Source organism: Triturus cristatus, chromosome 3_2, assembly GCF_964204655.1.
Source record: "Triturus cristatus chromosome 3_2, aTriCri1.1, whole genome shotgun sequence".
Classification (NCBI taxonomy): Eukaryota; Metazoa; Chordata; class Amphibia; order Caudata; family Salamandridae; genus Triturus; species Triturus cristatus.
In genome coordinates this window covers 970,876,396-970,900,938 of record NC_140584.1, presented here as the reverse complement: position 1 = coordinate 970,900,938, position 24,543 = coordinate 970,876,396, and the positions used below count along the sequence as shown (strand labels likewise).

Sequence of the window (24,543 nt, the reverse complement as noted above, 5' to 3'; positions counted from 1 at the left end):
TTTCTATGAAATTTCTTCTGTCAACTTTTAAAATAGCAAAATATTGCCTAAAAATCATAACAGTAACTGAAATGAATTTACTCACTTGTTTCCAAGACCTGTCCCAGGACTGAATCTAGGATCCAGTCTTGGAATTAGAAAATTTATCCTGACAGTCCTCTATTGCAAATAACTTAAAAACTCACATTGAGCTCAATGTATTATTGTGTTTGAAATTGTGTTGCCTATTTCAACAACCTGTAACTCTTATCTACAAAAGTCAAATGCATATTGCAAACGTATTTAACTAAAGCCTCTCATTCTGAGAAAGTATATTTTAATACCTATTGTTGGTTCTAAAATAAAACAAGCATATATTTTTTATATAAACTATTGGCCTTGAGTTCAGTTCTTGAGTGTGTGAGACCATTTGCTGGCTGAGTGTGTACAACAAATGCTTTACACTGTCCTCTGATACTGCCTTACTGCTCGACCAAGCTACCACTTTAGAGAGTAAGGTTATATCTAAATTTAACCTCTGCCAAACCTCTGGGGACTGTGGACTCTGTACACACTGTACCTCTTTGGGAACAGTATATACAGAGCCACTTTCTCACAGACCTCGTCCGCGGACGTGACGTCAGCGAGGTCACATAAGTCCCACCCCGGCGCGCTGACGTCAGTTTCCTTCTTTTCCACGTGCAACGCGGATCCGGAGTATGTTCCCTTGACCTGTTTTCAGGCCTCTTTTACCGCCTTTGAGCTGGGAACAGTGTGCAATGCCTTCGGGCTTCAAGACGTGTGCTTCTTGTGCGCGTCAGATGTCAGCGACGGACCCTCACCCTATTTGTATGTGGTTTTTGGGTGAGCACCATGATTCTCCGGACTGTGAAGCTTGTCAGCATCTCAAGCCGAAGTCCCGGCGGGAGCACCGGATAAAATTGCTTTCGGCCCGCTTGTCCAGATAGGTCTCGTCGCAGCGTCCGTCTCCTACCTCGGAAGGGTCCAGAGGCCGCCGTTTCCGGCTGCGGCATCGTCCTTTACCGAGGCCCCACGGGTGTCGTTCGCCCGCCGGTAAGTCCCGCAGCTTGCCACCGAGGCCCTGTCCTCCTGCTGAGGGCGCGGGTTTCTCTCGGGACATGCGCCCTCGCCCGTCACCATCCTATCCTCTGTTTCCTGGCGTTGGGGTGACAAGGGCCCAGATGAAGGCCTACTCTACGGCTCTGCAGGCTTCTTTGGCCCCCCTCCTCTTCCTGAGGCGTCCGTGGATCCCTCGCCATGTGTGGGGCGTTCGCACCCGGCGCCGACGCATTCGGCTTCAGGTTATGGAGGTGTGGTGTCGTCGAGGTGCGGGCATAAGGGGTTCCCCTCTTTGACCCATGGCGTCCCTTCCTCGCCGCAAAGCCCCGCGGGGTTCCCTGAGGTGTCGCAGGAGGTCGCTGGGACTCGCGGCTTGTCCCCAAGTCCACCTCGGTGATCTGGGCAGGCGGCTGTCTTCCCAGAGGTCGAGCCAACGCCTGTCTGGAGTGGTCGGCTTTCCTCCCTGGCCGCGCTGCGGGTGAAGGCCGGGATCCGGGGCTCCTCCCCAGGCCCCCCTCGGTCCTCGGCGCAGGCGGCTACCTCGTCGGAGGTCGAGCCGGTGCCTTTTTGGCGCCGTTCATTGGCCGCTTCAGCTCCGACCCCACCCCCTTCTCCGATGAGGCTCGTGGTGGTGGAGGTCGGACTTCGTATAGTCGACTCTTCTCTGGATGTCCCTTCCTCTCCGGAGGATTTTTGTCTCCTCTTCACCGGAGACTGGACGCCGCGTCGTTGCTTTTTCCCTGGCGGCTTGCAGGGCGGGTTCTACGCCGTCTCCACGTCCACAGTCCCGGACCCGCTCTTCCGCTCCCTGCTGTTGTCTGCCCTGCAGGCTTCTTCACCTTCTCCGGAGACCCCTCAGGCCCCTCACTCGTCCATGGGTCTTCATGCTACAGGGGCTGGCCTTTTCTTCCTCCAGCAGGGCACGGGGACGGGCGACTTAGTTTGCAGCCTTCGCCCACGGAAGAGTTGCTTTCCCCCACACGCCGCCCTGCGGAGGTGAGTGTGGCCTCTGTCCGTGCCATTTCCACAGCCACCGGCATTTTGCAAATGGGCAATCCGGTCGCTCCACTTCCAGCGGATCACTTGTTGGAGGTTATCCACCAGGGCTCTGGTGGAGGGGAGCCGCTTCTCCCATTTGAAGCTTCGCTCCACAACTCTCTTCTGGCGGCCTGGGGGCGTCCTGCTGCGTGGGATCCGGTGCCTTAGCCGCTCCTTCACGCCACCGTCCTGCCCTGCACGATCAAGTCTGCCTTTTTTCCCACCCATCTGCCCAGGGCCCTGTCCTGCGGGCTGCTTTTCCCTCCTTGCCTTCGGTGCGGCTCCTGCCGTCACGGGAGGCCCGGTGGTTGGACTCCTGGGGGCGTAACATGTTCGCCTCCACTAGTGCTGCTCTGCACGCGCTCAACACGCTTTGTGTGTTGACCAGGGCTACTTCCAACCTGTGAGGTTCCGCGGAGTCCCTTCTGTCTCGCGCCTCCCAAGAGGGTGCCCGCGCTGATCTGCGGAACCACGTGCAGGATAGTCGGGTGTTAGCTAAATTTTTTCTCCGTTCGGCCTTGGACGTCTCTGATTCTCTCGGCCACGCTATGGCGAGTTCTGTGGGCCTTCGCCGCCATGCTTGGTTGCGGGATGGCATCTTTCCGGAGAATGTTCGGGAGCGTTTTGTTGACCTGCCTTTTGATGGGACTCTGTTATTTCACACCCATGCGGACTCCGCTATTCAGCGACTCCTTGCGGGGCTCCGTCCTCCTCCCACTCCGTAAGCTTCGGCTTGTCGGTCCTCCGGTGTCTTATGGGAGGCGTTTATACCACCTTTCTCTTTGGGGCCTTGTGTTTCAGTTGGCCTGTGTGCTGTGTGCGGCTTGGAATGCCTTCAGGGTCCTTCAATTGGCCCCTCTATTCTTTTGGCTGCTAGTTCAGCTCGTCAGTGTTGTGGTGAGTGATTTTGGCTGTTAGTGCAGCTTGCGCTGCTCCAGGTTCTGTCCCGCTCAGTATTTGATGGTGTTTCTATCCTTCTACAGGGTTTGCCTGTCGTCCATATTGCCTTCCCTCTTCAGCCTCTGGATCGCCAGACCGACTTTGTCATGCTGTTTTCAGCGTTTCGTCTTGGTGTTTCCACCTTGTTCTCCGCTGTTTCGGCCTGGGCCTCTGCCTTATGTTCCAGGGAGGCTAGGTTGTTCCTGGTGTTCTCCTGTGTTCTGGTTGCCGGCTTTCAGTTTGTACTACATGTATCTCTTTATCTTTTTGCTGGTCTCACTTCTCTTCGTGGGCTGGGTGGTGCTACTGGGATGGTCCTTCTCTAGGGCTTGTTCTGGGGTTCCCTTGCCTCTGTCTTCGTCTTGCGTTCAGCTTGTTCTGGGCACGCTGCTTCATAGTATTTGCTGGCTGTCTACTGTGCACGTCTGGTTGTTCTGGTCCACCTCCGAGGGCCTCGTTGTGTCAGCGTGTGCTCCTGTCCCCTGCTTTGCTGGAGCTTTGCGCGTCTGTGTCTTCCTTCTCACGTCTGCGCTTATCGGCTGTGGACTCGTTCCTTTCTTGTTCCCTGCCTCGGGATGGACACCCGTTCAGCTGTCCCCTTTGCTGGGTGTGTTCTCCTGAGGCGGGCTCTGCCTCCGTTCCGCCTCTTCTCCTTGGATTCGAGGGTGGTTATTTTCTTCTTTTGGTACCCGTTGGGTGCTGTCTGTCCCTCCGGGTTTTCTGGCGGACGCCCTTTGCTCCTCGGGTTGGCTTCCGATATCCTGGCCTTCCCTTCTCCTTGCTACTTCTGCTTGGAGGGGCTGGACCGTCCTTCCTGTCCCCATGCCACATCCCCTGTTGGGGCCCTGTGTTCTTCCAAGCTGGCGAGGTTCTCTCGCACACCTCCTCCCCTCGGGGTATGGCTAGGGTATCTATTCTACGTTAAGGAATCTGCGGCTAGTAGTCTCTACAAGATGTACAAGTTACTTACCTTTGGTAAAGATGTATCTGATAGAGACGATTCTAGCCGCAGATTCCTTCACGGCCCGCCCTTCCTCCCCGTTCTGCGAGGACCCTTCAGCTTGGTCTTCTGCGCTCGCCTCCCTCCGGGTGGCATTTGTCTTCTGTGGGTGCTCTCTTTCTCTTCCTCCCTGGTGGGATGCTTTGTTCTCTTTATTTGTTACGCTCCTTCCTTTCTGATACTTGGTCGGTAGGTTCCTTTCTGATACTTGGTCGGTAGGTTCCTTTCTGATACTTGGTCGGTAGGTTCGTCTGTAGTGTTGCATCCTTGCACCCTGGTTATTCCAGTGTGGGGCCTACTCATAAGCTTTTTCCTTGTTTTCGTTGCTTGGGGTTTCCGACTCCTCTGGGTTGGGGTCTCTTGGCTGTGCCTCAGCCCTTCGCCTTTTGCAGGGGGTACGATACCCCTTGCTGGTGTTGTCTTGGGGTGATTTGTTGTTCCTCATCTGTTCTGGACTTGTCGCCCTTCACTGTTATAGATTGTGGTTGCTGACTTTCTGCCCCGACATTTTACTCATGTCTTTCTGTCTCCGGGAGTATATCGCCTTCGCTTGGCGGGGTTGCTTCTCGGAGCAGTGCTCTGCTCCTTCCTTTCCATGATTTTCAGTAACGCAGTGCTTGGCGCTGTCCCTAATGGTGCTGTTCCTCACAATTCTCTCCTTTCCTTTTTGTTTCACTGATTTTTTCGCACACTGTTCCCATACTCTCACAGTTTTGTTTGTGATGGCTCCGCGTTGTGGCACGGAAAAGTTCTCCGAAGAAAACTGACGTCAGCGTGCCGGGGTAGGACTTATGTGACCTCGCTGACGTCACGTCTGCGGAAGATGTCAGGGTGGGGTCGCGTGGTACCGCCCCTGGCGCGCAGAGATGCTGTGGAAAAAGTTTCCGCATCCAGTCTCACGCCTGGGGATAATTCTACGTTAAGGAATCTGCGGCTAGAATCGTCTCTACCAGATACATTGTTACCGAAGGTAAGTAACTTGTACTTTAAACATGAGAGTGATAATGGAAACAAATTGTTGCAAAACATTATTTACATTTGTTCGCTAGCACAGCTGAACTTTATAAAACAAAAAATAAATGCAAACAGCTCGTTTTCATTTGTTGCATAAAATATTGGCCATGTTGTGGTATAAATATATATTCGAGGTTGTCCCCTACTTTATTAACTTACCTTATTGTAATCTGTCTGGAGTAGTACCTATGGGCTCTTGCCTGGTGTACAGTGTTCTGTAGCTCACTAGCCAGATCTGTGCATTAGATACTTACACATACAAAACATACCCACATTCTCTTAATAATATGTATTCAATTGGTTGAATTATTTACTCTAAAGTAACTTTTTCCTGATGTGTGCTTTCTTTTAGGTGATTGGAAGAATGTGTAAATTAATTGACAAAACATGCCTGTCTCCTACACCTACACTTGAACAGCACCTGATGTGGGATGACATTGCCATCCTTGCCCGTTACATGCTGATGCTGTCATTCAACAACTCATTGGATGTGGCTGCGCACCTTCCCTACCTATTCCATGTTGTCACTTTGTTAGTGGCCACAGGTCCTTTATCACTTCGAGCTTCCACCCATGGACTAGTTATTAATATAATTCACTCCCTATGCACTTGTTCGCAGCTTAACTTCAGTGGTAAGTTCTGCAATTTTCACTGTAACCCAGATGGCCTACACCATCTTGAGTAGTCACCTGCACGTGTTAGATTTGGGGTTGCTAGCTTTTAATGAATATGAAATTTTTGATTCACGCTGACATATGCTCGTACACCAGTTTCTGTGATAACATACGGCTTACAAATTAGTTATCTGAAAACAATTCTTACTTGAATGTGTTTATATAATCCTGTGTCCTTAAGAGTTACTTCATTTGGTATATTCGATAAAGCAGAGGATGTGAAGGATGCATGCACAATGCCACAACGACTTTTAAATTCGTAGCTGGTGCAGTTGCGAGAAAGAGCACGTTTGGAACATAGACTCTAATGTTGAGCGTGCCTTCAGAAACACTGTAATACATGACCTCTGAAGCTAAAAACTGATGGCTGCAATACACGTTCGACAAGTAGATATCTGTATGTTGCCAGTCCACTTTAAAAGTCTTTCAGTAGCTGTTTTCTTTACTAAGGGAATTGTCAATTATTTTGAATATCTGAACTGAAATTTTTAATGATAAACGCGTCTAGAAATTTCTTTTGTCCTATTTTGTTTCCATAACAGAAGAGACCAAACAGGTTTTGAGACTCAGCCTAACAGAATTCTCATTGCCGAAGTTTTACTTGCTCTTTGGGATCAGCAAAGTGAAATCAGCAGCTGTGATTGCATTCAGATCCAGCTATCGGGATAGGTCCTTTTCACCTGGCTCATATGAAAGGGAAACATTTGCCCTGACTTCGCTGGAGACAGTCACCGAAGCCCTACTGGAGATTATGGAGGTAAATGTAATAATAATAATAAATCATCTTTATTCGGTTATACACAGACAATTATAACCATAAAAGAACATACAAAAATTCATATCTTGCTTAATATAAAGTTACGTTCTAATATTTAAAATAACAGGGAATATTTCAGCCAAGATTTGTTCTATGGTTATAAATACATTTTAAAAACGTGGCCACAGTTTTTGTGATCAGTGTGGTGTTGAGAAATTGTAAGTGCAGCATAGCAGGACGACATCTTTTAAAACCAAGAGATCTTAACAAAGGAATCAGCCATAAAGTGCGATGTTCAGCATAAAACTTACAAAACAGAACAGTATGCATGGTTGTTTGTTCTGAAATATCATCACATGGACATACTGCTAATGCCTCTTTCCAAGAGTTACGTTTGGGAAAAGCCACAAGTTTATGGAAGATATTCAATCTAAAGCGTGTCAACAGGAGACGCTCAAATCGGAAGTCCACATATGTCAAGTATGGCTCAATATACAGAGTGGTTGCAACAATCAAGGAGTGTTGGACAGAAGGCTTTCTTATCTCCTTGGTTATCCGCAGTTCTTCCAAATGCGAGAGAGCTCTAATTTTTAATTCTTTTTTAGAGATTTCAGACATAGATTCAGGGTTATCATAGTATTTGGGACAACCTAAATCAGTAAAAAATCTTTTTATAAATGTTAGCCACTCGATTTTACTCACATACTCCAAAGACATTACGTCTGTTACAATCGCCTTTGTAACTAGATTTCTTGTTGATAACCAGATACGGCGCCATAGTAAGAGGGGTTGGATTTTTGCCAAATCCTCGATGTGGGCCATGCCTAATTCAGCATGGCATGAAAAAGTGGACACACGTTTCGGAGTCATCAAAAGAAATCGCATGAAAATATTCTCCGCAACTTGCAGAGCATGTGTGTTTTTATGGCCCCACAAACCAGCCCCATAGAGTGCTGTTGACTGGCACTTTGCCACATAAATGCGCAGTAATTCTACGGGAGGTCTTTTCCCCAATTTTTGGGCGAATTTTATAAGGGCCATGATAGCTCGCAGAAGATGATGTTTTCTAGCATCAATTGCAGCTTTCCAATTGAGCTTTTCATCAATCATAACTCCGAGATACGGATATTGAATAGTAAACTCCAACCTCTCTTTGTCTAAGAAGATGGACTTACCCCGCTTTCTATCTTTCCCTGCCACCATCACGTAGGTTTTTTTGATGTTTATTTTAAGGTCCAAGTTACCCATGAACTTAGAGTACCTATCTAGCGATTTTTGCAACTCTCGCGGAGTACGCGCTATGATTACTGCGTCATCCGCGTAGAGAAGCGCTGGGATGAGGCGATCTTTTATGCGAGGTAGGTCCTGAGCCCCTTGCAACATCTCCACCTCCAGGCCATTTGTGTAGAGAGAGAAAAGGAAGGGGGCCAGGACACAACCCTGCCTCACCCCACGTTCCACCCCAAAAGACTCGGATACCTCGCCCCGGGCCCCGAAACGGACCCGGGACGAGGCACCCGAGTATAGTGCACGTAGGAGATTCACCAGGGCCAAGTCAATGCCTAAGGCAGTAAGAACAGACCATAACTTGGAATGGGAAACACAGTCAAATGCCGCAGAAAGGTCGACATATACCATGTAGAGTTTACTTTCTTTAGCTGATACATATTTTCCCACCAATAGGCTTAAATTTAGGGCCTGCTCTGTAGTGCCAAAGCCCTCCCGAAAGCCAAACTGTAAGTCCGATAATATATTATGGTCTTCCGCCCACTCTTGCAGTCGCTGTAACACCACCCTCCCCAATACTTTGCCAAGTGAGTCCAACAATGATATTGGCCGATAACACGACACATCGTTTCTATTCCCTTTTTTGAAAACCGGAATCATGATCGATTGGGACCACGTTTCAAGTAGACCACGTTGCATGGTGGCATCAAAGACCACCTTTAGAATTGGGGCCCAGAGATCGAGTTTAAACTTAAAGAAATCGATCGGTATTCCATCTGGGCCGGGGGCTTTCCCACTTTTACTTGCCTGGACAGCTTTTATGATTTCCTGGAGATCAAAATTTAGGGCAATCGGAAATAACGTTTCTGGGAAGATAACGTTTTCTGCCTCTAGTATATCAGGGACTTGCGTTTTCCTGAATACTTTTGAGAAATGATTTACCCATGTTGGGCCTTCGATTGCTACCTCAATAGTTGGTTGATCACAGCTATCTGACAGGAAAGGAGTCTTTACTACCCTCCAGAACAATGCCCCATTTCTAGATCGTGAGCTTTCTTGTAACTGGTCCCATAAAGATTGTTTTATTTTCTGCTTCCTTGTTTTGCAGGCTAAACGGTATAACCTCCTTAGCCTGCGAATCTCATCTTGATCTTTTTCAGGGTTAGTTAGGGCAGTTTTTAAAAGTTTGTTGGCTGCCGTGCATTCATGATGAAACCATCCTTTTTTCTGATTTGGTTTTCCTTTATTTTTGCGTGTTAGTAGGTTTTTTGCTACTTCCAAGATTAAACCGAAATTGTACAACACTTCCTCTTGGCTGATGTCACCATCTAAGCACTTCACAATGGCGGGATATGTTGCTTGGATCACCTTCGTGGTTATGACTTCCGGATCTATCTTCCCCCACCCTATAGTAAAACCATTCATTTTTGCAAGATGGATGTTATTCTGGGCGAGGGCAGTCATCAAGGAATATGGTTTGAATTTTCCATTTTCAGTGATCAGGTTAAAAGCCAAGGCTGCGTGGTCACTTAATGCGGTGACCAATAATCTGAAATTCTGAGCTCTGCTTACCAAATGTGTTGAGATCAAGAAATAATCGATCGTTGTAGCCCAACCCCTGCCCAAATAAGTAGCCTGGGGCTGATCCGATGAAATATCAAGTTTGTTTAAGATCACTAAACCCAATTCCGACAATATTTCATTCATAAGGTCACCCTTCCTAGTATGACTGAAATGGATCACATGATTATCGGTTTCATCAGCTACCCCACATATACTACTGTTTTTCACGCCACAAGGGTGGAGATTAAAATCCCCACCCCAAACAATGCTCGGAACATCCGTTCCTTGGACTTTACTTGTTAGATTTGAGAGTTTGTTACGTAAAGATCCAAGCAATTCTAGGCTCTCACACTCCAAGAGGTTGTCATAAATATTTACCAAGTATGTTACCCGCCTTCTCGTGAATGAGAGTTTCAATAATTGGTAATTAGGGTGTAGGCTAAGACTAGCTACTCTGAGTCCAGGAATTGTGTTTTTTATATACACCGTCAGACCCCCTTTTGCCCTACCACGCGGACCTGCTGTTGCCGCTGAAAAATATGTTTTGTAGCCCATCAAATGTAGTTCGTTGACGGACCACGTCTCTTGCAAGCAGATTATCTGTAGGTCTTGGACAGAGTCTATTAGGGTCCCGTCTGCTATTTTGGAACTTAGACCCGCAATGTTCCATGACATTATCTTTATTATGTTGTCCACGTTATTTATATCTGGGCAATCATTCGTATGGACTACTTTCATAGCCAGGGAGTTATCTCGGACTTTGTTCGCTACACCCCCCTGTAGCTTAATTAATTTGCTAGGAGTATTCCTCATTATGATAGCGTCAGCGCTTCTTGGCAATGGTGGATTAGTTGCTAAGGGAGAAGGACCCAGTTTTGTCTTGTGGGACACTGCATTTTTTACTTGAACAGTGTTACTCATAGGGGTGTGATTTGGTACTGGGGAGTTTTGTAAATGAACAAGTGGTATTCTGAGTCAATCTACATCTTCCAGACCATAAAGAACCGCATAAGAATTAGAGGTAGGGATATTAAATCTCTGGTTAGGCTGGGAATGATTATTCCAATATGCCTGATTTGGGGGCTGAAGAGACTGGTAGCTGTTAAATGGTACCCTACTTATCGGAAACCTATTTATTGGCTGGAAACATGAAGAACGGTTACGAACAGCCGGGTGGGGAAGACGATTATCTACTTCCCTCCAATTGGGTTGAAGATCGTTTATCCTAAAAGGTTTAGGGCGTGAGATCAATTCTCTTGGATAGAAGTAGTTTACAAAATGCGTAGTAATCGTATCCTCCCCCCCTGGAATCAAACCAATCTCCTATGCACCTAACCGCTCTGTGGTCTCTAAAATTTATAATTATGGCGTCCCCCTTCTTATCTTTTGGCCTCGTGCCTACCCAGCAGGTGCGTCTAACCATCAATATTTCTCCATTTATGTGAGCTGGGAGGGGTCTATTCTGATTCAGCCAATGAATGGTCTTATTTTTCAGTGCGTAGAAATCCTCCTTTACCCCCTCCGATAGTTCAGGAACCCCTGTCATAATAATCGTGTACGGAGCAGATTCTGGGGGAAGATCCACTCTGTTGTTTGTTGAAATATATTGTGGCTTAAGTGACCATTCATCCTTCTCATGAGGCTCAGTTGCCTTTTTTCTCATGTGCTCTAGACCCAGAGGATTTGTTGTATTTTTACATTTTTGTTCTTCTATAATTACTATGGGATCAGATTTAGGATTATTGGTCACTGAAACCACACGCTCTTCCCCTTGTGTGGTGCACGATGTTGTAGGAATGTCACTAGTCACGAGTCGCGACACCTCTAGAGTGGAAGAGGGAGCTTGATCATTGACACTACTTGTCACCTTAGTATTTAGAAGATCTGATAATACTAGGTTATTTTTTCCCATTTGTGAACTTAGATCATCCAGGTGCAAACTTATTAGTCTAGTTCTTTCTAGAAGGGGCAATAAGAGAGATTTAACCATAGTCTCTATTTTTTCTAATAAATCTGACATCATGTCCTGGGTGGAAGGTAAACCTAAAGCATTAGAATGTGAGGGAAGGGTAAGTGGTGCCGTGGAGACTATATGATTCGATTTTTGGGTTGAGGGTTGAACCTTGTTCTTTTTGACTGTAAGTGTCCTAGTAAGTAACCCTCGTCTCTTTCTTACTGAGCATCGTTTTCCCCTCGGGGGGGAAGAAATGACCAAGTTCGGGGATGCTGATAATCCCGACAAGGTTGGGCTACTAGTGATCTCAGGGATAGATATCAGAGAGGGAGTGTTGACCACGGTCACTTCCTCGCTCATTCCATGGGTCATACAGGGGGCAGAAATTAAAGTACCCTTGTTCGGCACCTCTGGCGAAACAGCATTAGCAATTTTTCCCAATGAGGAGCGTTTACCTGCTAGCAGATCTAGGGATAAGCGCTTTTCTGTGTCCGCTATTTCCTTCTCCAGCACTGTCGATACGCGCTTAAAAAATTGATCAATAGTGCCAGACACAGGACCTTTGGAAGTATTAACTGTTACAAATCGTGATTTGTCTGCGTTTGATGCCATGATAATGCGTTTTAACAACGAACAGTAGGGATATAATTAGAACGAATATCCTGAGGTAGGCTACTAGTTGAACAACAACATGGAAGAATTGAAGACAACAACCGTTATAAATAGTCTCACCATTAGATGGCAAATGTTAGGGTAGGGGCCCGGCCCGTCCTCAGTCGTCCTCGGACGGCCTTAGACGGCCCGCCCTTAGCCCGGGCTTCACCCCGGACTACGCCCCGCACGCGTCCCGCTTACGCGAGGCAAGGTAGGAAATATAAAGACTATGAAGGAGGCGGGAGTAATGGCCGGGGGAGGAGCGGGAAGAGGAGCCAGGTGCAGGTCGTCAGTGGTCCCAAGTGCACCCTGGTCCTCGCAGTCCCGTAAGGAAAGATAAAAATGCAAAGTTAAAAGCCCCGTGCCAGTCCCGTCTTCAATCAGCGTGACTCTCCTCAACGATGACCTTTCTAGCAGTAAAAGGCTGTCTCCATCCGGTTCTCCAGCGTTTGATTCCTCTGCCTGCGAGCGGCTCCCGCGAAGCGGGGGCCGCGAGGCTTGATATAGTGGCCGGGGGAGGAGCGGGAAGAGGAGCCAGGTGCAGGTCGTCAGTGGTCCCAAGTGCACCCTGGTCCTCGCATTCCCGTAAGGAAAGATAAAAATGCAAAGTTAAAAGCCCCGTGCCAGTCCCGTCTTCAATCAGCGTGACTCTCCTCAACGATGACCTTTCTAGCAGTAAAAGGCTGTCTCCATCCGGTTCTCCAGCGTTTGATTCCTCTGCCTGCGACATCAAATAAGACCTTCAACCATGGCTTACGGTTTCTGTCTTTTTCGATAGAGTCCTCGAGCCTTCCGTGAGGTACCGGTTTCTCGAGGACCGTCTCCGATAGGCGCGCGTGCCCTCCCCGCGAGCACCTTGCGCAGGTGAAGCACCAGATTATGGAGGTAAATGTAATAATAGGAAGGATGTTTAAAACTGTGGGAGTAAATAGAAAATATTTTTTACCTTGTGACCATTGATGGCTGCTGCCTTATAAATTTCAAAAAGCAGACCTGCTAGGAGAGGCTGCACCACTGGACAGAATAGATGAGCGGCTGCTTCCAAGCTTCATCTGACAGTGCCGACAGTTTAGGATAAGCAGTGGAGTTAAATACACATGTAGTAGTAGCTGCTGTAGTGAATGTATTCCCATGCATGTCTAGAATATCCATCTTCCCTCCACTTTAGCTGTCTTGGCACCAACCATTTAGGACTCAATCTGAGGGGCTTTTTCACGTGTGTGAGTAGCACTGAGTGAGTGAACAGGGAGAATGATACTGAGGCTACTACAAATATTTCATCAGCCCTTAATGGAGCCATTGGAATTGGCAACCTTAGTTCCCAGTTCTTGAGCAAGGATAGTTGCCTGGATCTGGGGAGTAGGATATCAACGTCAAAAGCCATTAAGCAAATGTAGGGGTAACAGAGGGTAAATTACAAGGTATTTGCTGGTATTATAGTAAGAAACTGATTGGACCAGAGAAAAGTGAAGCTCTTTTTCTGCAAACAGTCTGTTTTATTCATCTAATTAATGGCATTGTTCTGTCAGTTGGGGTTTGTCTGGTATCAGCAGAAAGTGTATCAGATAAAAATTCCATTCTGTAAGTCTGTCTTTTAATAGTCCTGTTTACTTCATTGGCCGCTAAAATTATGAAGGGCGAGCTGTCTAGCACCATCTGTTGAGCGCACCGATTGACTGTGACTGGTTTGGGGGGTGTGGGGGGGGGGTATATACATTTTTCCTATTTAAAAGGTAAAAAGTTCACACACTCAAATTTTATGTTTAAAAAGAAATTGTTGTTTGCAGTTTAAAACTTAAATATTTAAGATATGTTGTCTTTGTGTGACTAACCAGCTCCTATGTATTGGTTTGGGAAAACTACTAGATGCTTTGGGGCTGAAATTCAAGAGCATTCCACAATGGAACAGGATTTATCATTCCCATTTTCTTAACTCTTTCAGGCTTGTATGAGAGACATCCCAACATGCAAGTGGCTGGACCAGTGGACAGAGCTAGCACAAAAGTATGTTTCAACCCAAAACTAAATTTTTGATTTTATTAATGAAATGTAAGCTTATTATAAACACATAGGCTATAGAACATGTTTGTTGGCCTTGTTGACAGTGGTAGAAAAGTGTCTGTTCTAAACATATGATTTCTTTCCTCAGATTTGCATTCCAGTATAATCCATCACTCCAGCCAAGAGCCCTTGTTGTCTTTGGTTGTATCAGTAAACGGGTATCACATGGACAGATAAAACAAATCATCAGAATTCTTAGTAAGGTACAGTGTGCTTTCATTTGTTTTCTCTTTGGTAAAGTTTTTTCCAGTGGTATTAAATGCAGAGTCTGCAGTCTGAATTATGACATAGTGTAGCATGGAATCTTTCCCAGACTGGTATTCTTTAGAATTTTCTCCACTTTTGGAGAGAATCCTGGGATAATCATTTAATATTTTTTTTATATCTGATAGGTACTTCTAGCTACAGATTCCTTACCTTAGAAGTACCTTTAAGCTTCAGACTGGATCCAGATATTTTTTAGCAGTACCCCTGCATGCCGGTAGGTCGCTTTGTTTGGCTCCATGTCGGCGTCATCCAATGTCACCCCAGCATGCTGGCATCAGTTCTTTTCTTTACTTGCCTGTCAGCACAGATCTGGAAGAGCTACCACCAATCACTTTTATTTTAGCTGAGTTTGTTACGATGTTTTGTTGAAGATTTTTTTGAGAATCTTTTTTCCTGGTGTGCGAGGGATGTCACCCAAGATATCAACTGGTTTTAAACCCTATGGTGCCTGTTACAGGCAGATGTCTGTGACAGACGCATACTTGGTTTGTTTGTGGTGCTTGGAGCAGGACCACGACTCCAAAGACTGCTGCGCCATGTTCCCTTAAGCTCTTCGATTCCTAACATCAGAAAACTCACGATGCTCATGATCCCAGTCGCGTGGATGGTCCTGACATTTGTCGTCTCAGTCAAAATCTTCAGGTAAGTCCCACAAGAAGCTGAAGCATTCATCGATGACTTTGCACCAGTCGCAGTCCTCAGGCGAGGCATGGGAACGTCTGCACCACTAGAGTCCTCGCTCCTGTGCTGAGCCTGTGCTTGGGTCTGCTCAACCCCTCCCAGAGTTTCCCAGGATGACCCTCACCCAACTTAAGGAGTTCTGTAAGGCCATGCACCTCATATATGGGTGTCCGACCCCTCTGGAGTCCATTTGGGCTCAACAGGTTCAGGAGGGACCCCTACTGGATTCCCAACAGGGCAGTCCGGCCCCATGGATTAGATGTTGGATATGGAGCAGTTCCATTCGCGATACCACGACCTTCCACAGAGCCTGCTCCAGTGCTATCGTTCCTGGCGGCACTTACGCTATCATCATTCTTGACTCGGATATGGAGCCAGGTCGACGTCTACTCCGTCGTCAACTGGTAGAATGCCCTTCATACCTTTTTGAAGAAAGAGAAGGAGATGATTGGGAGGGGTCTGAGGACCCTTATGTTTCCCATCATCCCTTAAATTGACCAGAAGTTAACTGATATGAGGAACTGCCAGATACCATTGGGTTAGACTTCACTGGACACAACTTGGTCCCGTGGTTTCGGAGGAAGGAGCCTCATTTGCAATGGTGGTGCAGAGGGTGGCTGAGGTCCTTGCCCATCACTTACCCTCAGCGGCAGTTAAGACAAACATTTTGACAGAAGTGCTTTAGCTAATGGGCATGTGTAGCCAGCAAGATGCAGGAGGCCATGAAACCCAACAAACTCAGTAATTATCATCAAAATAAGTTTATTTTGTGGCCAAGGCATTTACAAACATCATAAAATACAAATTGACTTTCAAAACTGTATAGTAATTTACAATATAAAAGAAAAACCATAAATACAGAAAAATGAATTGCAAAAATAGTGAAAACATGTCCATCTTTGAAAATCATCTTGTAAAGTTATACAGTATTGTATTTCAGACCTCAAGGATTAATATTACCTTGGAGGAAAAGCCGCAGACCTAGTACACTAACTCAAAACAAATACATTTTCAAGCAAATTAGTATTTATAATGATACACTCTGTCGCTTACTTTGAATCCTAACAGCATATAAAAACAGCTAAGTGCAAAAACTATAACAGGGCTATTAGTCAGGGAAATTCTAGAGGTAACTTAGTTAAGCCTCACATCCAGGTTTAAACAAAGCGTTCTAATCCATGCTCCCCTTGCTCTTTTCTACAATACACATATAAATAATAAATGGTCGACATCCTCAACCTTGTCTTTACAAATCTTGCAAAGGGCAGATTCAACCTCAATTGCCTGGGAAACCGATCTCGGGGTAGTCGCTTTATACCTTATGACTACAAAAACTACGCAATAGAGTAATTTCCCTTTTCAACATTTGTGACTTCCAGGAGATTTATTTATCTAGTTAACGTCGAAGTAGTCAAAGCTATCAAAAAATTTCAGAGATAATCCCTGCATTCAAAATGCCTCATTAAATAACCTATGGGGTTAAACATCATGACCTTGTCCTTGTATTCACTTTAAGACCTCAGAGGATGCAAAATTCAGAAAACCTATGAAGGTGATGCTGCAGACCCACTGGAGTATGGGAAACTAAAAGGGTATCATCCGTAACCAAGAGAGGTAGAGGGATCCCTCCCCATTTGGGAGAGTCATGGATGCAGGTGCTGAGGTGGATTATGCCTAAATAAATAAATAAATATATATATATATTTTTTTTTTCAGGGTGGGGGCCAGAACACAGCCTTGCAGCACCTCATGCTTAACAGGTATGCAGTGTGTGAGCTTGCCCCCCCTCACCTGGACTAAGTTATCCTTGTGACACCTGATGTAAATTCCTTACCGGGTAAAGTTGACACCCATGGACTTCAAGGTAAACCACAGGCGTTGCCTGGAGACTAAGTCAAATGCACTTCTTAGGTCCACAAAGGCCACATGCAAGTGATCCTTGCTAAGCCTTAGATACTTCCAATAAATTAGTTGGAAGTAAAATATCTGATTAATCGTGCTAACCTTTGAGTGGAAACCAGCCTGGAGTGGGGCAAGGATCTGGGATGCTGTCTTCCAGTTTTGCAATTTGTCTAAGAACTTGTGGCAAAATACTTTCTGAAAATTATCAAGCTAATAGGCTGAAAGTTGCCTAAGATAGAACTGATCAATTTTTTAAACAGCGTTGTTATTACGGCACCATGCCAAGAATCTGGGATCCTTTTACCTGCCAGAATTCTATTGAACAATAGATTAATATAGGGGCCCCACACAGCAGGTTCAGAACAAAATAGATACCCAGGGATCTTACTGGGTCCAGGAGCTTTCCCCATCTGCTAGCATTGAATAACCATGTTAGCATCATCTGAGGAAAAATATAGAAAATGATGTCCCGCTGGACAATTGTCAGTCAAAATAGGGACATTCTCTGAGTGCCGGATGTTTGACCTGTCTATGCTTAATGTATGAAACAGAACTTTTTGGTGAGTACAGTTCTGTAAAGTGATTTACTCACTGGGAGTTCTGGATAAAAACCTCTACGAGACTGATGTTGGTTGGGCTTCCTTGAGCCATAATCTGTCAGAATGCCGTTCGATTCTGTATGTCTGGAGGCTTCAACTAGATCAAGCCAGTTGTCATTGATCTAGTTTTGTTTAGACAATGTCACAGTAAGCTTTTTTTTTTATCCTTTCAAATATATTTATATTGGTTTTTGACCTGGACAAAGCCATTGTTCCAGCATGACATGACCAAATCAGTGAAAGCGTGTGTGAATCATTAATGCAATCATCATATGCATGTAATGAAGCAACCCATTTCGACTGCAAAGGGGAGAAGGGAATAACAATTGACAAACCTGGAACACCGAATGCCACAGTATGCTTATACCCGGATCTGGCGGCCTTATTCACTTCGTGGCTGCCATATTTTATGGCCTTGATTAATATACTTTTTGCCTTGCGACACTCTTGTGAACCATTGTGTAGGCTGGAGTGGGGGAGAATAGGGAATGTTAAACTCCCTAGTGCATACCCGTTCCAGGGCCCTAAATAAAGCAGTGTGGAGATCGATTACAGGAAGCTCATTTGGCGGACAGTTGTCATACAGACCAACAATTTAAATTAAGTGGTTATACATTTGTAAGAGCTGTTGGGTTTAGCAGACAAATTGGACAATTGAACAGATTTTCTATTATTAGCTAGTGACAAAGCTACTCCAGAAAATGTGTGTGTCACCAATACCTACAAACAAATTATCCCAGTGCATTATCATTACTGTCTGACCTATGCAGTACTTCAAAGTCTGCCGCAGCATGCCATACTACTATTGCCATTAAGATATAATCAACTCTTCTAAGGCAGCCACCACTAGAAAATGTGTATGCATGGTGCCTATCGGAATAGTTCTACCTTTGCAGGCACGCAAGCATTGAGTTAGCGTAAGTGATAATAGTTGCATAGTTGAAGTGGACGAAGATTGTAACGGGTCAGCATCCAGCTTCTGTACACCCCTGGCCTCATCTTCGAGATCAAAAGCAGAATCAATGCAAGCTATTAATTCAAATGGGACCTTAAAACCACCGGCAGTCAAAATAGGAAATTTAACAGATCTGTCAGTTAAGTGATGCATGAGTATACTTAAAGTTAGAGATTCTTTTTTTTTTTTTTGTTGCACTGAGCGATTACAAACTTTGAACAAATTTATAGCTGTGCTATTGTCTCCACTGATGGTCAACCCTATGATATCTGTGCTATTGATTGCCAGTATTTTAATGACTAAATTTAAGGAGTTCCTGACCCAGATTAAAATGCCACCAGAGAGGCAGCCTGCATTAGTTGGTAAAGCCTCAATGCTATCATTCAAATATCCAGATCCAAAAAAAGGTTCTAATGCCCAAGTCTCCTGCTGGAAAAGAATTTCAAATTGAACAATGAAGGAGCCCCATTCGAGATCTGAAACCTTTCGTTACAAACCTGCTATGCTCAATGCTAGAAACTGTGTTGGGGACAGAATCCCATTCTCAGTGGTTAGCAAATTTAGAGGAAGCGAAGGAGGACAGTCTGCTAGGGACTAACTTGGATAATGCATATGTAAAATACTGTCTGTATTAGCTAGTGGTCAATCAAACAAAGGTGATAATGTCGGGGATTCCAAAGATATAACATGGATACAATCTTTGGGTAAATGCAAATGTAGTTTAGAGGGACAATGTTCAATATGCCAGCTACTTGCGGGCTTAATATTACACAGTCAAGTTGACCTCTGCTAGGGAAGAAAGAGTTGTCATTAAAAGGGCAGATGTTGTCTTTTATTTGCTATTTCTCAACCAGCCTATCCCACAAGAAGAGTTAGGGATAGAATTTGAAGCAATGTTACCAGATATGCATGAGTAAAAGGAAATCTTCCAGAGACTTCTAGCTGCAGATTATTTACCTTGGAATTATCCCCAGGCATCAGACTGTAACTGTAACTGTTTGTGAGCAGTACCCCTGTGCGCCAATAGGTGGCACCATTCAGCTCTGTATGGCGTAGTCCGTGCCAGAGTGAAATGCACAGTGCCTATATAGGCACCACACATGCGCGCTGGAGTCAGTTCTTTCCTTTCCGCGCTAGCTAGCGCAGATCTGGGAGAGCTACCCCGTAGAAATTTTTGACTTGGTTTTTTCGATGTTTTGTCGAAGTCTTTTTGAGGTTTACCTCCTTGGTGTGGCAGTAATGTCATTATAAAAGTCAGGCTTCAAGCCCTGCGGTGCATGTCACTGACAGATGTTGGTGTTGCACCCACACCTTGTATGTCTCTGGTGCCTCAAGTTGGACCACAACACCAGGGCTGCCCCGACTGCTGCTCCATGCACCTGAAGGCCTTGAAGGAGTGGTCCCTCTAGCTTATGGAGGCTCGGCGTGCGACACCATGACAATGGAGGTCCCAGTCCAGTGCAAGGTTCAGAGAACTGTTGCAGAGCCCGAGGTAATCGTCGCACCATTCGGGTAAGTCAAAGTCCCACAAGAAGTCGTCGTAGCATGCTTTGACTTCACGTCGCCCGTTGTCCAACGAGGGAGCGTTTCCATGTGAGGCTTGACTCTGCAGTTGAGCCAGCTCCTGGTTCGGCTCAGCGCGTCTCCGGCTCTCCGGGAGCCTGACCAACCCATGCGGTAATGCACCTCATATCTGGGCAGCCTGTTTCCTTCTGCACTGTTTTGGCTTCAGGAGGGGCCCCTACTGGATCCATTTCGGTGGGTCTGGCTCCAGTCATGCCCCATTGATCCACAGATGCATCTGGATTGGCACTGGTCATGCCACCTTGACCATCCCCGATGCCGATTCCCAAAGCCACCGGCACCCACCTTCTGCCCAGAGTTCTCAAGAAGATCAGGAATGACTGGGCCCAAGTCATTCTTGTGGCCCCTGATTGGATTTGGTACCCTGAACTCCTATACTTGAGTATCTGTCCTCCAATCGGTGTGCTCCTTCGGGTGGATCTTCTGTCACAGCAGCAGGGCTGGTTTTTGCACCCGAACCTGTGCACCCTTTGCACCATTTCGATTGCTAATGGATTTTCATCTACCTCATAACTGTTGAATAAGGTACTACCACAAATGGGACATGTACTGATTGAGATAAAAACTAATTTACAATCCATCCATCAGAAATCTACTATATTGATGGATTGTGCCAGACGAGTGAACTTTAGCAGTCCAATCCTGTTGTAATTCCTACAACCGCAACCGAGTTACCTACTTTTTAAGATCATAGCACACAGTAGACACCAGTTAAGGTTCTTGATGTGAGGAGACTTCATGAAAGTATATACATGGGAGTCTTTACCACAACTAGGATCCAGAGGCTGTTCGTATTTTTTCTTAGGGTCTCTTTATTTTCTGCCTTTGTATATGTCTTGTTAAACTTAATCATTATGTCAATGTACTACAATAGATAACCATTTAGTTACAATACACATTGTTGCATACAACACATTTTGGGGATAATGTTAGCACATTATCCCCAACAGAAAAAACACATTTATCAAAACATTGCCACACCTATCTGCAGGTCAGGCAGACAGTGAATACTTAATGAATGACACTAAAATGCTCTAAATCTTTTTAAAGACCATTAAAATCATTATATAGCTCATGTAATATAAAAAATACATAATGAACAATGTGTAATATGGTCCTATTTGCACTGGTTCAGGTGGTTTGTAAATGTCAACAGAACCCCTGAATAGCAGTATAGGCCCATCCTACACAGTTTCCCACAATGTACTCTCTTGCTCAGTGTGTCTATGTACACACATCTGAATATACAGTTACGCACATACAGAGTCTCAGGAAATGGTTGACTTTCAAATCTTCTAGCATCTCTTGACTTTTCGCTTTGTAACAGTTTCAGTACATTGCAGTCATAGTTGCCTTATCTAGAACATATGTTGTAGCCGCTTTATCATGTGTGGGTCTTTATAATGGAATAACTTTGCACAATATTTATTTCCAAATATAGGGACTAGAAAGCTGCCTGAAGGGACCTGACAATTATAACAGTCAAGTCTTAATAGAAGCCACAGTGATTGCACTAACTAAACTTCAGCCCCTGCTCAATAAGGTATGTTAAGATTTTCAAGGACTGCTGAAGGGAAGTAATGTTAAGCGCACCCTGTGTTTTCATAATATCATTGTGTAATTTGAACTGTTGCTACTTTGTATTTGGCCTTATGATTAATTTTGGAGTGTTAGTCATATCTTTCCAAAGTCAATACCTAGGCCCAAGTTAAAAGTTTCTTTCATTTTAAAACGGAGGACCTGGATATATCTTTTATTCCTTCTTGTATCCCAACAGCAAAATCTCGCAGCTGGTTTTCCCCAAATTCTGGGGACCAATCCACTGGCAGTTTCTGCCTGCTCTGAGCTGGTTGAAGAATTCAGCAAGAGGTTTGGGGTTGATCGGGTTACCAAGGTTGGATAAGGGCAGTGGGACATTTTCTCTTGCCTCTGGAGTACTGAAGGAGTTGGGTGACCGCCAAGCTGCGCTCCTGCCTACAATCCCTGCAGAGGTTTCACTGGGTGTAGATGTGCACCTGGTGAGTCTGGGCTGGTGTCTCTGAACCAGGCATTATTGGTTTGGAGACAGTGGACTTCCTGTTATGGCCAAGTGTGGTATCCACTCCAGGGTCAGCTTTCATTACTTCAGCTGATATTTAGTGTTTGTAATTCACCAGCCACATCTTTTGACAACCCTTAATTGAATCCTATTAACACGTTAATTGTTTACATGCATTTTGGACCAAAGACAAAACTGTACTCTAAATGATGCTCTCCTATCTTTAGTGTGTGTGACTTTAAATTGTCTTTCATTTAATTTTTTCGTCAGTTTTTATGGCGTACATGTGTTTTGGTCTACAGTTCAGCAGGAGGAATTAGAGTTAAATAAAAATAGCCCCCTTTTTTCAACATGCAGCTACTCTGTCCTCATTTGCACACCTGTTATGTTGAGCCTTTCTAAAGGTGTATTTTTACAGTCTTGCTTCTGTGCTCTTTTTTTCCTAACTAGGAGAATGTCACTGTCACTTCTTCACCCTCTTCCTGTTAAAGTACCTAATTGCTAATGTCATAGGTTATGATTCTTTTTAAATACAGACTTTTAAAATCAAATGTATTGGGTTAGGCTCCCTACATTACACAGCAGTTTCATTGTCAGTCCAAATTTCTGTTTTGTGTTAATCGCTGTTTAACCTTTTCACTTGAATGTGCTTTTTTCAACCTGCCATGGTTTGCCTTTCAAATTATGTCCATAAGAGTGGAACTTGTTCTCAGGAGTCTCTAGTTCCAGAATACTGTCGATTTTAGCACAGCTTCGAAATGTAATCACATTTATTTATTTGCATGTTGTAGGAGATTGTCATTGACTGCATAGTTGCCCCCAACATTTTGCTGATGTTTTGACTGTTTTTTTTTTACTCTAGCCAGGCTGTGACCCTGCTATCCAGGACCCCAGCCTATCTGCTTCCTCTCTAAACTGATGTGAGTACCCTAGGTACATACCAATTGGATACTGAGGACACCCTATGAGCCCCTTGTAGATGGTACCTTAAGTACCCATGGCATGGGTCCCTCAGAGGCCTACCAGGGGCTGAAGCACTCATTGTGCCACCCCTGGGATAGCCATACAAACTGACACCACCAGACCACTACTGTAGTCTGGGTAAGGTGGTGCTTGCACCCCTTACAGGGATATAGGTATCCTGTATCCCGCTTAAATACAACACACATATCCTCATAAGTCACCCCTAAGGCAGGCCTTGCTAATCCTACAAGGCAGGGTGCTGAGATATGTGTGAGGGGGAACCCCTACCTGAGTAGGGCCCCCCTGCAACTTTCGTTAAAACGAATGCGAGGTTGTTTGTAGTGCAGCCATACCGTATACTCTTAAGCGCATTATAATCAATCGCTATAGGATGCTAACTTGAGAATGGCTGCACAGAACCATGTCGTGTTTGGTGTCAAACATCTTGGAATCATACCCCCAATCCAGTCATTGGAGAGAGGGCATGATTCCACCCTGCTAGAGGGGTGATATGGTAAAAGCGGTTGATTTTAGACACCAATTTAAAAGAGCACACGTAGTACAAAATGGATGCTACCCGCCACCCACACGATTCTGGCTGCCTGTTGCTGGGCAGAACTCCAGCCACGGCAGCTGGACAATAGGGATATTGTTGCAGGGAGGTGTCCTCACCTCCCCAGACAGACTATGTGGATTGGAACTGGGTTGGGTGCACCTTAGGATGCCTTTCAAACTTGCACGTAGGCTTCTCCAGTGCCTACTTCTGCATACGCCGCCTCAGACCGGTTCAGGGGCATCCTGTCCCCTGCCCTGGCGGGAAACACACAAGGGGGAGAGGGTGTAGCCACCCTTTCCCGCCTGAACTCCCATTGGTGGGCCCTGATTTAGACACTCTCCTAATCCCTGGATAAAGGTGGGTGCAGGGTCCCCAGAGCCTCAGATTAATCTTGGACGAGAACTCTGCTTCAAAGACTTGAAACTTCGACGAGCTGCCGCTCAGCTGACGGAAGAAATCTCCCTTGGGGTAAAGGAGTTACCCCCCTGCTTGGCAGACACCTGAAACACTGCAAGTGACCCGGTTGGCACTCTGCTGCTCCTATGGACATCGAAGACTTCTGCCTACCCTGAGGTGGGTTCCCCAAGCATCCCAGAGGCCAGTGAGTGTGCACAGCAAGGCTGAGCACCATGGACCCCGTGGGGACCGAGATACCCAATACCCCAGGACACCGCCACCTCTTGCCCAGCACACAAACCCGACGAGTGGGGAAGTTGTGCTTTGGCCCATCATTGAGCCAACCTCTCAGCATCACCTGTGCCAAAGGACAACGCCCCAGCCCGCTCTGGCGACCCGTGGGCGCATCTTTACGCACTCCAAATTGCTGCCTCCCGCGGTCCCTGGTCTCTCGACTGGTGGGCCCTGGCGGAGGTCAAACTTCACTTTCAAGAGCTCCCCTGGTTGCTCCAGGCCTGCTCTACAGTCTCCCCGCTGGAGACCTCGCTCAGACGTCGTGGGTCTGCACCATAGCTGTTTCTTTATCCTTGCGTGGGTTGCGGTTGCCAAGGCTTAGTGGATCCAATCCGGACACTAACACCGCAGAGGCCTTCATCCTTCGC

General features: G+C 45.8%; 1 protein-coding gene across 12 annotated transcripts in view; it reads left to right on the top strand.

Moving 5' to 3' along the window:
• Positions 1 to 24,543, top strand: part of NF1 (neurofibromin 1) — a 1,956,660-nt gene that overhangs the window by 1,474,562 nt on the left and 457,555 nt on the right. For all 12 annotated transcript variants that reach the window (XM_085649550.1, XM_085649547.1, XM_085649544.1 and 9 more), the window contains 5 exons: positions 5,403 to 5,682; positions 6,267 to 6,481; positions 13,822 to 13,883; positions 14,029 to 14,143; positions 21,370 to 21,471. In XM_085649550.1, coding sequence (XP_085505676.1) covers positions 5,403 to 5,682; positions 6,267 to 6,481; positions 13,822 to 13,883; positions 14,029 to 14,143; positions 21,370 to 21,471 — 774 coding nt within the window. The remainder of the gene's footprint in view (positions 1 to 5,402; positions 5,683 to 6,266; positions 6,482 to 13,821; positions 13,884 to 14,028; positions 14,144 to 21,369; positions 21,472 to 24,543) is intronic.